General features: G+C 41.9%; 1 protein-coding gene across 1 annotated transcript in view; it reads right to left on the bottom strand.

Annotated features, from left to right (window-relative positions):
* The window catches only part of Colec12 (collectin sub-family member 12), a 170,348-nt gene that overhangs the window by 36,555 nt on the left and 119,973 nt on the right, over positions 1-13,820 (bottom strand). The window contains exon 3 of the mRNA NM_130449.2: positions 1,080-1,202. Within this exon, the coding sequence (NP_569716.2) occupies positions 1,080-1,202 (123 nt within the window). The remainder of the gene's footprint in view (positions 1-1,079; positions 1,203-13,820) is intronic.

Raw genomic sequence — 13,820 nt, 5'->3', positions numbered from 1 at the left:
AGAAGGCAGCAAGTCTGGAAACTTGGGAGGAAAATCACCTCTACTTTAATCAGACATGGGAGGCCTGACCTTTTGTTAAGCAGATGGAAGTGGTGCTGCTGCCTGTTAAGTTCAATCTCTATAGGGCAGTGTTTTTATAGATGTTTACAAACTATGGCAACAGAACATGCTGTAGAAAAAAGCAGAAGTGTTAATCCCTGGGTGGGTGAGCCATGTCCCTGGAGAGCCTGAGTACTCTCCTCTGTCAGGAGCGCTTCCGTCAGTGACAACTGAGGGTTTCCTCAGAACCTATTAGAGACAGATAAGATGAAAACCAAATAGAGCATGAGGGAATGGCTGGGAAAAAGTGAGATAAAGCAACAAAGAGGGGAAAATCTTTTGAACACATAAAGGGCTGTCATGATTATGAAGTGAATCAAAACTGTCCCATCCATGGCTAAGATCTCAGAACACAAAAATGGAGTTCATGAGGTTCGTGAATTTTCCACCAGAATATCATAAACAGAAGAAGTGCCTAGCCCTGCAGACACCTGATGTGCCATGGTGGGGGGATACCCAAGGGGACCTCCACTCTCTCAGAGAAGAAGGAAAGAGGGGATGGGGGAGGGGAACTGGGAGGGGGACAGTGATTGGAATGTAAAGTGAATACTAATAATAAAACAAAGAAACAGACAGAAAAGAGACACAAAAATATAACAGTACATTAAAAACAAAACAACAAAAAACAATATCATAAATGTATATATATTGAACATACACCATTATTTTTGGCATTATTTTCTAAATAATGTAGTATAACAACTGTCTACATAGCATTTTCTTATATTGGGTATTTTAAATAATCTAGAAGTGACATGAAACATGTGGGAGGATGTATACAGGTTACATGTGCAAGCCCTGCACTAAGAAATGATAGCATCCAAACATTCCGAGATCCTTGGAGGGACGACCAAGAGACTCAACACTAATTCTCTATAGATACCAGGGTCAACTGTACAGCATACTTCCAAAGATAACGTTTCTGTGTTTAAATTTCACAGCCTCTTGCTATTTGGAGTGAAAAAAGAAAGATTGCTTACCTTTATATCCCAAAATGGCTACTGTGATGGTCAGTAAGGCACACAGAATGTATAATAATACAATCGAAAACTTCAGTGCCCAGTTATTTTTACATTTGGTACACTGTGTCCCCTCCTGAATACCTGCAAGAAGAGGTAGAATTTAATACTATTAAGTAAAAACACCATATCAAACAGTATCTTTGCTAACGCATATCTCAACTATTTTTCTTGATAGTGTTAGAACATACCCTGACAAAAAAGAGAGATAAGGAAGAAAAGTTTGGCTTGCAGATCAAGGCACCTCCATCATGGTACTGGAATCCCAGAGGCAGCTGGTCCCACTGCATCCAGGTCAGATGCAGATAGCAACGAAAGCTCATACTCAGCTCATTCTCTCCCATTTACACATTCCAGGATCCCTGCCTAGGCAACCATCATTTGCCTTGGGGATGGGTCTTCCCATTCCAATGAACCCCATCAGCCCAGTCTCTCACCGGCAGGCCTAGGGGTTAAGTGATTGCATACAAGGTGTTCCTGAAAGCTTGTCTCCTGGATGACCCCAGGTTGAAAATTAATACTAACCATGACAATGATTTGGATTTAGATACCATTAGTAACAAGAGTTTTACCATATGCCTTCCTATACCATGAAAATATTCTGAAATTAAAATCACCATTGCAGCAATTCAGTCTATCAATATTATATCATGTTGTCATAGTTACAACTCCAAATAACAGTCTACTATGATAATCAAGCATTTTTTTTTCTTTTTACTTATTCTTCTTTCATACAGAACATCCTGAACACAGGTTCCCCTCTCTCTACTCTCCCAGTTCACGCTACCCACCTCCCCTCTTCTCTGCTCCTTAATTTCCCTTCAGAAAAGAGCAGCCTTCCTAGGGATATCAACCAAACATGGTATAACAAGATATAAAACTAGGTACAAATCCTCATATCAAGGCTGGATGAGGCCACCTAGTAGGAGGAAAAGGGTCCCAAGAGCAGGCAAGAGTCAGAGACGCTCCCACTCCTACTGTTAGCAGTCCCACAGACACCCTACACTAAACAGTGACAGCATGTATGCAGAAGACCTAATGCAGACCCACACAGGCTCCGTGATTGTTCCTCCAGTCTCTGTGAGCTCCTAGGAGCCCTGCTGAGTTGATTCTGTGGGTTGTATTCTTTTTATTTTTATTTTTTTGTGGTTTTCTTTCTTTCTTTCTTTCTTTCTTTCTTTCTTTCTTTCTTTCTTTCTTTCTTTCTTTCTTTCTTGCTTTCTTGCTTTCTTGCTTTCTTGCTTTCTTGCTTTCTTGCTTCCTTCCTTCCTTCCTTCCTTCCTTCCTTCCTTCCTTCCTTCCTTCCTTTTATTACTAGATATTTTCTTTATATACATTTCAAATGCTATCCCGAAAGTCCCCTATACCCTCCCTCCGCCCTGCTCCCCTACCCACCCACTCCCGCTTCTTGGCCCTGGCGTTCCCCTGTACTGGTATCCTTGACCTTTCTGGATCCTACAGTCCTTCCTCTCCCTCTTCTGCTACTTTGTGTGTATGGAGGTCTGTAGCCAATAGCTTGTAGAAGATGGTTCTGCCTATTTGCATTGTGGGTCCTGGGGACCACACTCAGGTAACCAGGCTAGGCAGTGAGTGCCTTTACCTGCTGAGCCACTTAGCTGGTCTTACAGTGATAATTTGTTAATAAACACTTCTATTGTACAAAAATACTTAAAACAACCAGATTTTCTTGTTTCTACATTATTTCAAACAACAGTTAAAAACTAGACTCTGGACTTAATGCTTATTGTGGAAGTGTGTTAAATTGTTCTCTTTATTTTTAAAGGTTAAATCTAACTCTTGGCTGTTAAAGCTGATAGTAACATAATATAATATCAGACCAAAAAGGAGTATTTACACCCTAGAAATGAGCATTCTACAAAGTAGTCCCTTTTACCACTCCCTACAAAAACCTTTGTTTTATTCACATGCTATTGATTGTAATATACTAGAATATATAGAAAAAAACCCCATGGTTTTATCATCAAATGTTCAATATAAAAGTATTTTCTGTATCACAGGTATACAAAACAGGCAGTAAATATTAGTTGAGTTATCACAGGATTCTGAGTAGCCACTACAGGAAAAAAAATGGAAAAATTTTTATGAAAACAAAATTTCATAAATAATTTTAATGAAATGAGGTACATTTTAATTGTGTATAGTTTAACTCTGAAAAAAAAAAGAGCCCAGTTTACATGGAAAAAGCAGCACTCAGGCTGCAAGAGACTCTAGAAACTAACCCAGGAAGAGCTAACTTTCCATCTGACTGATTAGAAAAGTAGAAGACAAAGACTTCGGGAGTTTTAATGTGAAGCTCATATTGCATGGAGGTCGTGTTATCATGGTGGGACAGTCCTCATTTGCCTAAGCTGCCTCTTTGCCTGTTGTACTCCTAGCATCTCACAGGGGGGACAGAACATACAGTACTGATATAAGACTACATTCACAACTTCTGATGGCAGCCATGAAGCTGTCGTGAAAGCTTCTCTTTTCGTTTGTTGTTTTATGTCTTTCTCCAGTGAAGAGCTCTTCAGCTGTGTTTACTGCAAAATGAGGATAAGCACAATGTGGTAACAACAGCTGAAGCTTGGCTCTCAGGGTTCAGCCACCCCTCTAGTGTTCTGTGCCACAGGCGGGAGGGAGCCCAATCTGTCGTTTTCATGTCTTATGCAGCATTCTCAAGCTTTGGTGGGCACCAGAATCACTTGAAGGGTTCATTATCACAGACTCTCTGGCTAAGGGGGTCTGAGAAAGGCATTTGAGAGTGTGAATGTCTAACACCCCAGGAGATCAGTTTCTCAAAATTGAAAGGCCTTCCCATATTATACTTTTAAAATGCAGATTCCAATCCAATAAAGCTGAGAGAGGAGCCACATTTAGCAAGGTACAGGTGATATCACCTGAGGACCACAATCTAAGGGATGGGGAGTTTCAGTCAGAAGCTGAACATGACCATAAGCTACCAATTTGTTGGTGGCTTTTAGATGAAGCTGTAAAATCAATTCCTACAAGGAAAGGGGATAACATTTGAAATGTAAATAAAGAAAATACCCAATTTAAAAGAAAAGGAAAAAAATCAATTCCTTCATCAAACACATGTACAATAAATCAGTTTTTTTTTTTCATAATTTACCCTTGGGTGGGAAATGGTATTGCCTAGAGACAGGGTCTTTCGGTAAACCAAAACTCACCATTTAGTCAAGCTGGCTGGCTAGTAAGCATTAAGGCTCTGCCTGGCTCTATCCCCATGCTGGGCTTTCAGGTACATACAACCATGTCTAGCTTTTTACATGGGTGCTAGGGCTTCAAACTTGAGTCCTCATCCCTGCAGAACAGCCACTCTCATTCACAGAGCCACCTCCCCAGTTTCTACCTTACTTCTTTAATACCCATTTCTGAGTCTCAGTGCTGTCTCTTGTCCTTTGCTGCCTTACTTCTTTAATACCCATTTCTGAGTCTCAGTGCTGTCTCTTGTCCTTTGCTACCTTACTTCTTTAATACCCATTTCTGAGTCTCAGTGCTGTCTCTTGTCCTTTGCTGCCTTACTTCTTTAATACCCATTTCTGAGTCTCAGTGCTGTCTCTTGTCCTTTGCTACCTTACTTCTTTAATACCCATTTCTGAGTCTCAGTGCTGTCTCTTGTCCTTTGCTACCTTACTTCTTTAATACCCATTTCTGAGTCTCAGTGCTGTCTCTTGTCCTTTGCTGCCCTGGTGACTACATCTGCAAAACACATCTCCAACTTCCACCCAAATATGTACTATTATCCAACCTGCACAGGTAGTTAAACTAAAAAATATCTTGAATGTGTGTCTTCAACTTATTCTTCAGTTGACAAGTACCCACTGATCTTCCAATAGAGGATTTTCATCACCATCATTACCAACTGCTTTCCTGGTGTTCGGTGGATTCCAATAACTCAGTACCAAGTTCTGAAGTGAGTCCTTTATGGGGAACATTTGGAATCCAAGGAACAAGGTGCAAAGAGGTCTAGCAGAGAGAGCTTAGATGCCATCTTACACATAGCACAGCCAGGGTTCTGACGTGAGTCAGCTTCGACAAGCCTCCATCTCTGCACCCTCTGCTCATCCTTTCTCTTCCCACTGCCACTGTCTTAGTGTGAGATCTTTACCCGCAATGGAGACTTTCTTTTCCATTCCCACTATAACCTAGCCTCACCCTCTGCTAAAAATATCACTGTCCTCATGACCTTTGCCAAGAAGGAAAAGACAAAAACAACTTTTAATGCTTCACGCTTAATTAAAAGATGAACAAGCAAATGAACACAAACACCTATAAACTTCCAGCTCAAAGTGTCTGTAATCCAGTGGCTTAAGATAAATTTGGGTTATTGCGATGGCTTAGTAGGTAAAGCCAACTGCACATGGTTCCTGACTTTGCTTCCCAGTTGTCACATGGTAGGAGAGATCCAATTGTGACTCCCACAGGTTGTCCTCTGACTACCATTTTGCACATGTGCACAAGCACGAGCATGCACATACTCATAAATAAAACATAAAAATTAATTAAAATAAAGCCTCTTAGATTCAGAGGATGTGAAAGCACTATAAAGCTTAGAGAGAAAGAATTTTAAGTATACCTGCAAACATGACACATTCCATGTTGAGAAAGAACACATTGGTTTTGGTGGCAAATGCAAGATAGGAAAATAGACACGCAGATGTTGGACCAATTTTCTGCAGAAAGATTAGATGATGCTGAGGCTTTGGAGGGTGTCATTTTCTAGGGTTTTGAGGCTTCAGGGTGACTTCTTACCTTTTACAAGAAGGCTCTTGGAAGATTTGGTTGGAGAGATTATGATAAACAACAGTGTAGTACAGAGGTCTAGTCAAGTGTCACTGTGCTACTGATGGGAAAATGAGGCCCAGGAAGGTGAATCGAGATTAAAACACAAGTGTCCTGACTGTATCACAAACATCTGTCCTTCTTGTCCTCTGTGTGATAGCACTGGGTTGCCATTAGGCGTCTTTACATGTGGGATGCACAAAGATCTGCTCCCAGACAGCATGCCACAGGCCTACATTCCAAAGAACAGGGGTACTTCCTGGCAGTGTGCATTTCTCACTGCTGACTATCAGCATTAACCAATATCAGATGGAACTGCCTGGCCTCCCTTTCCATTTGACACACTTTCTCTGGCTTGTTTTTTTCTCCCTCAGGAGACTTATTTTTTAATAAGAACTTTGTTTTATCTTTCCTTCTCTGCCCTCTCCCAGGACGACATCTGGCTAAACATATGGATGCCTACTACAAAGGCCCCGCAGGTTCCTGGTGCTGGGGGACCTCTTCTTCCTTGAACCTAGATAGTCACAAAAAGCCAAACATTTGAGAGAGATATCCCCCTGTTACCAGCCTTTGTAGTGTTTGTTTACTTAGCATTACTTTCCAGAGACTAGGGACTTTGTTCCCATGGGGGCCGGGGAGGTGGAGGAAGAGCAGCAGGACCAATCTGCAGAATGCTGTGCATCATAGATTTCAGTTCAAAGTGGAGCAACATTACCCCTTACCACCAAGGGGTCTAGCTTCTTGAAAAGCCTGCCCCAAACAACACATTTGCAATGCAGCTGGCTACAGGCAGAAAGGGCCTTTAGGGTCCATGTTTTCCCACTGGCTATCCTCTGGAGCTACCTCCACTTCAGTCCATTTTATTTTGGCTCATGGTTCCAATGCATTTTACAGTGCTCAAATCTTTATTATTCAAAAACCTTTGGGGGCCCCATGAAGCCTGAATCAGTCTGTCAGCCTAGTGAGCTTGAACAGCTCACTGAAGGAAAACCTGACAATTTGGTCTCCAGTGTCTATACTTAAAAGTTCTCTCTGTTGTCCTGTTTCCAATAACAAGTTTCAAGGAAGAATGGGATGGGGTGGGGCAACCAACCAGGGGGTGGTTAGCTGGTTGCAGGAATAACTGACATACCTCAAGAATGCCAGTACAGAGGGCCAGAGGAATTCACCAGTAAAGAGAATTCCTTTTGGCTGTGGTTCTCCATAAAGAGCCCTCCCAAGTGTTGTGGTTCAGGCTCCAGCCCAGTGTGTTTTTCCAAATTTTTTGAGAAGTCCAAAAAAAAAAAAAAAAAAAAGAAAGAAAAAAGAAAAGAAAAAGTATTCTCTTATCTATTGTGTTTGCCTTCTACGTGTATCACCAAAGATGAACTTGTTCATTAAGCAGGATCCACTCTGATTGAGGCTCTTCTTCAGAGGTAGAGGTTGCACTGTGAGCACCGTGGAGCAATCTAGGTCATTTTAATTACCTCAAGTGTCTTTTGTTGGGTGGTATCATTGTCAAGACCATGTGGCCAAAAAGAAGCATCACAAAGTTGGTAGATTGCAAAATCCCAAAGACCACAGGTTTTTGTATTTATTTATTTATTTATTTATTTATTTATTTATTTATTTATTTTGTGTGTGTGTGTGTGTGTGTGTTGGAATACAGATTCTTTTTTTTTTCACTTTTTTCTTTTTTTATTTCTTCTTATTTTTTTTATTAGATATCTTCTTTATGTACATTTCAAATGCTATCCCCATTCCTAATTTCCCCTCTAAAAAATCCCTTTGAATTGAACTTTTCATGTGTCTTTTCCATAGTTACTAATCTATTGCCTGGTGGCATATATTCCCATAAGCCTAGGAGAATGACTTGGTTCTAATAGTGAAAACTGATAAGTCAATAAATATCTATGCATAATTATAATTGTCCTCTACAGCAACAAAACAAGAGTTAACATCCTGGCTAGCTACTCAACTGTTATGAAATCACAAAAGATTACATGCCTGAGCCTTTCATCCCACAAACAGTTAGCTTGTCCTCATTACACAGGTCATTTAGTATGTGACACAATATGAACTTTGTTAGTGGATTTTTTATTAGTAAGTGATTTTGTTTCCTAAATGTAAATCTTAGTGCTGGACACCTTACTATGCCAAGTTTCTCTGTGACATGAGGAATCACAAAAATAGACTCACGACAAGAAGTGACAATGAAGTCACTTTCTGTACAAACAAGCAGCACTTCTCTCAGCAATGCTATTCATGAAAGTATACCCAAACCAGAGAAAATGATTAGCTATAAGACAGCTTTATGAGTAAATCTTTCCATATTTATTATCAGTTTTTGGTAGTCGTCTACGTGTTTACCAATAGTATAGTTTATTTCTTTATTTTTCATATACATAAAAAGAAGAGCAGTGGCTCTGGTTTGGCTTTAATTTTTTTAAAGAGTAAGTATTATTTGTTTAAGATTTATAATTTATATCCTGCCTTTATTTTCTTTTTCTTTCTTTCTTTCTTTCTTTCTTTCTTTCTTTCTTTCTTTCTTTCTTTCTTTCTTTCTTTCTTTTTTTTTTTACAAAGAACTGCTATAGGCAAAATCAGATGTAATAGTCCCACTCAGAATATAGAGTATCTGCCAGAATGTACAGTGTCTCAAAACAACACCATTATTTTCTCTTTGTGGTTTTTATATAATAAGAATTCTTTATCAGATGGGCTGTCCACAAATGCTTTCAATTCTGAGCAGAAGATTTTTCTGGCTGCAGAGGTCATCTCTTCCATACCCTCTCCTAGCTGGTCCCCTCACTCCTGGCTGCATTCCTGGCTGTTTCATTCTTCAGCACAGAGTGAATGGACGATGGATTCCAGCAGTCCTGACAGCTTCATTATTTGGCACTACTATGCAGTGTCCTTCTGTGATTAAGCTCTGAATCTTTGCATGGAAAGAGCTCTGATGATCAGGCTCCAGCTTGAGCCACAAGAGCCTGCCACACAATTAAGACAGATACACACCATGCATGTACTTGGAGAGAGGCTGACAGACATTTTCTTGCAAACACAAACAGGAATTGCTAAGAATGATTGCTATTTCTGGGGACCCAATATGGGCCAAACTCTCCCTCCTTGCTGCTTGCAATTCCTCTAATAACCCCAGAGAGCAGGGTTAATCCCACCCTCAGTTTACAGATTTTAGAAAAGTGGACGGTCAAACAAGTAGAGTTTTCCAAACCATGTCACAGAGCTGGGACTTGGGAATAGCTCTGTCACACATTCTTCAAACTTGCTTACTTCTAGAAAAATAATTTTAAAAAAGCCTAACTAGCTAAATCACAGGACTAACTAGCTAAATCACAGGACTAACTAGCTAAATCACAGGACTAACTAGCTAAATCACAGGCCTAACTAGCTAAATCACAGGAGCTGGTGGGTTAAATGTGGACAACATGCATCCTGTCAGGATAAAGCAGCACAGAACATTTCGTGTGTTGAGAGAGAAGCTTTTTCAGATATGAAAAATAAAACTTATCCCTAATTAACTACCACAGATCCCAGGGGCTTCTGCAGGCTGTAATTCTCTCTTGCTATGTTGACATACCTGAGCAGTAAGCAAGACAATTCTATCATAAATAAATATTCATTGTTCCATGAAATTTCAGGATCAGCTATGAAGGTCTATGGTCAAGAAGGCTTGTTGACCCCTCCTGTAGGATAAGCATGTTGCCCTCCCTCAAGGAAGGCAGTATTTTGTGAAAAGGGTACAGTGGGGTGAAAAGGTAACTCTGTAATTTCAAGGCAAACTATGAGGCATGTAGAGGCCTCCAGAAGCTTAGCCTGGAAACCAGATCAAGTCAGTCACCTCTAGAAGGTTTTCTTTCTAAAACTGAGTACACGGAGATAAGACTCGAAAACACCAGCCTCCAAAGTCCTGAACAAATGCTAGTGGTTCAAGCTTGCAGGAACTAAGCACACACAGCAAAAAGGTAAAGGGCTGGGGGTTACTAATGGTGATTAGAAGATTAATTGTGTCTAGCTTCTTAATCTCCTGAAAACCAAAAAACCAAAAACCAAAAACCTAGCTGGAGTACACTGTCAAATAAATTCTCCCCCTTACAACAGTCAGGGTACTAAGGAAAGAAAGATGGTTTCCTGCCCATCTCCTTCACATTGACTGGAAACAGTTCTCAGGTGCAGAGATTTCAAAGTCTCCTATCTACCTTTGTGCCTGTCCTAGCAGGTAAGGAGTGACAGAAGGATCCCCTGGTCCCGGAGGCCAGGGTGTAGGCATCCTGGGACAGGTGCATGGATGTCAACAGTCAGCTCCAGAGTGTGCACTAGTCCCTGGCTCAGCTGGGCTGCTCCACCAGAAGCTGGCTCTCAGGTACAGGTAGGAGTGGTGGTGGGGCTGGGGAAGGAATGGGAAACACGCCTTTCCCAGACAGTGTCAATGGCAACTTTCCACCGCAACTTAGTTCTCCACATTCAGCATTCATCAAGCTCAAAGGAACAAGTCAGAGGGTGACATGAAAGCCCACGGTTCCCTGCTTGCCTCTAGTGTTGCTGCCTTACCAAGTGTCACTTTGAGGCAGCTGAAGGACTCAGAGAATGATGACAGGGCACAACTGAACAGGATTAACCTTAGTTAATGACAGGTTCTCTGCCGTTGATGGTGGAAACTGCTCTCTCTCTCTCTCTCTCTCTCTCTCTCTCTCTCTCTCTCTCTCTCTCTCTCTCAGGTGTGTGCACTTGGAAGTCACAGGAAGACATTCAATATCTTTCTTATTTCAACTCCCCCTACTCCTTTAAGACAGGGTGCCACACTGACCCTTGAGGTCACAGTTTCAGCTGTCCAGTGAGCTGCTGTAACCCACCTGTCTTCACCCCATAGTGCTGGGGTTATGGGTGCAGGCTCACATTCATGCCTGTCTACTTGCACAGCAAGTGCTCTTCCCCACTGAGCCATTTCTCCAGCCCCACATTTGTTTCTTCACAGATCAGGAAAACTCGTATTTTGATGAAAGGGGAGGAGGCTTCAATATGAATGAAAATAACAAGCCTGGCAGACATTTTTCATTCCTCTATGAACATTTTCTTTTCTTTTTACAAGAGGAAGGACACTTAGAATTGGGACGAAAGAAGCCCAGACAGTGACAGACTCTACAGCTGGTGTCCATTCTAGCTTGCACTGGATATACTTTAGTTCAGAACCTTAATGGGAAACAAGTCAGCCAACTTAAAATGATCCAAGTGAGGGAAGGTTGGCTAACTAACAACAGGGAAAGTACAGCTTGGCTTCCCTGAGGATGGCCATCCAGTTCATCAGGCACATATTTGTTATTAAAGCTGAACAAAGGGCAGAGGGGGGAAGAAGCATTTTGGGAAAGACAATTATGATTTTCTTTTCTTGTCTTTTTTTTTTAGTTAATTTATTTATTTTATGTATATGAGTACACAGTGTAGCTATACAGATGGTTGTGAGTCTTCATGTGGTTGTTGGGAATTGAACTTAGGACCTCTGCTCGCTCCAGGCAACCCTGCTCGCTCTGGCCCAACGATTTATTTATTATTATAAATTAGTACACTGTAGCTGTCTTCAGACGTATCAGAAGAGGGTGTCAGATCTCATTACAGGTGGTTGTGAGCCACCATGTGGTTGCTGGGATTTGAACTCAGAACCTTTAGAAGAGCAGTCAGTGCTCTTATCTGCTGAGCCATTCTACCAGCCCCAACAACTATGATTTTCAAGACAAAAGAATGAAACTGGAAATTAAACAAAAAGCCACTCAACAGAAACATTAGAAGGCACATAGCCAATTATAACCAAATGACAAGTAAAGTGGAACATCTTGACTTATTAAATTTTCCACACCAAAGAGTTCCTTCCTGAGTTGCAGAGACAAAGTTTGGAGCTACGACAAAAGGAAGGACCATCCAGAGACTGCCCTACCCGGGGGTCCATCCCATAATCAGCCACCAAATGCAGACACTATTGTATATGCCAGCAAGATTTTGCTGAAAGGACCCCGTTATAGCTGTCTCCTGTGAGGCTTTGCCAGTGCCTGGCAATTACAGAAGTGGATGCTCACAGTCATCTATAGAATGGAACACAGGGCCCCCAATGGAGGAGCTAGAGAAAGTACCCAAGAGCTGAAGGGGTCTGCAACCCTATAGGTGGAACAACATTATGAACTAATCAGTACCCCCAGAGCTCGTGTCTCTAGCTGCATATGTAGCAGAAGATGGCTTAGTCAGCCAGCATTGTGAAGAGAGGCCCCTTGGTCTAGCAAACTTTATATGCCTCAGTACAGGGGAACGCCAGGGCCAAGAAGTGGGAGTGAGTAGGTAGGGGAGCAGGGTGGGGGGAGGGTATAGGGGACTTTTGGGATAACATTTGAAATGTAAATGAAGAAAATATCTAATAAAAAATTAAAAAAGAGTTCCTTCTTAATACAGTTAACATTTAGAAATGTGTTGAAAAGTGAAATAACTAAAAACACACTTTTGTATATACATATGTGACTTCCTTTAGATAGATGCACAAATCAAATGTATAGTTTCCCATAGATTTTTCAGCAGTATGGCTGGAGCTACGTGCCACTTGACTGGTGAAAACCTACTGTTTGTCTATTTGTACAGATCCATGGTCCCAAACTTTACATACATATCTTGACATTGGCCACACTGAACCTTGTAAATGAACATACAAGTTGCAGCGGAATTTTACTTTTTAGAGAGCTGGCTAAGCATTTGCCAGCACACTACTCAGACTGGTGCAGCCGAGCTGGGGTAGAGAATCCCTGCAATGGGGCTGGTGAGGCAGCTCAGCTGGCAAAGTGGTCCTGGGCTTGATCCCGAGAACCAACATAGAGAACCACATGTATGTATGTATGTACACAGATAGACAGACAGACAGACAGACACACACACACAGACACTCTCTCTCTCTCTCTCTCTCTCTCTCACACACACACACACACACACACACACACACACACACACACACACGCACACATGCACACACGCACACACGCAGAGGGGGGGGGGCACAAACACTCTCTCTGTGTCCGTCTCTGTTTTTCTGTCTCTGTCTCTCTAAAGAAGTACTTGCTCTGAGGGATTCCCTGGCTAGGCATGGGTTGACAGACCATGGATAGGACTGAAATGTGACTTAGCTGGAGTGTCTCCTGTCTGGGGATGCCCAGCTGCCCAACTCTACAGTTGGAAAAGTGACTCAAACTTAAGTCCTACTGATTTAAGTTGGGCCAGTGGTGTCCTCTTTACAAACATAAAGACAGCACATTTCAACCTCTTGCTCCAACACACTGTGCCCAGTCCTGAAGAGGAACTGAAAGAGAAGGGATCAGTGACTCCCAACACTTCCATTCCTAAGTGAGGGCTAAAAGGAAGCCCAGACTTTGCAGCTCTTGCTACTATGCAATGTTCTTTCCTGTCAGAAGGCAGGTGTGTTCAAGTGGCAAGGCTGGTCAAGACAAGCAGCATAGAAATGCAACTGCTGGCTGTCCTACTGCTGCAGTCTATCACCTCCAACAGCACCGGGGGAGAAAACAGCAGCCAATAAATGACACCTAATAAAGATTATACATTAAAGTTGAAGGGAAAACCCCACGCACCACTGTTGTTATGACAGGGCTTATAAAATCCAAGCACTAATTTTCTATGATCCACTGGACCTGAGTGACTGTGTGAACACACATTTCCTGTGTTTTATCTGCAGGAGTAATGTACACAATTTGAACTTTGTGGCTGTTGAGCTTGGTGGAAAACTTCCTTCCACTTTTGCTTACTTCCCAGGAACACAGCATAGCTGGGCACAAAGTGTGTAAGAGAAGTGTTTATCCAGGCACTGCTGGGAAAGCCAGGGCTCTAGGGGCCCCTTTGTGTGGGCAGGGCTTC

This window comes from Mus musculus, chromosome 18 (assembly GCF_000001635.26).
Source record: "Mus musculus strain C57BL/6J chromosome 18, GRCm38.p6 C57BL/6J".
Taxonomy (NCBI): domain Eukaryota; kingdom Metazoa; phylum Chordata; class Mammalia; order Rodentia; family Muridae; genus Mus; species Mus musculus.
Note: the sequence above shows the minus strand (reverse complement) of the source record. Positions and strands in the feature narration are given on the sequence as shown.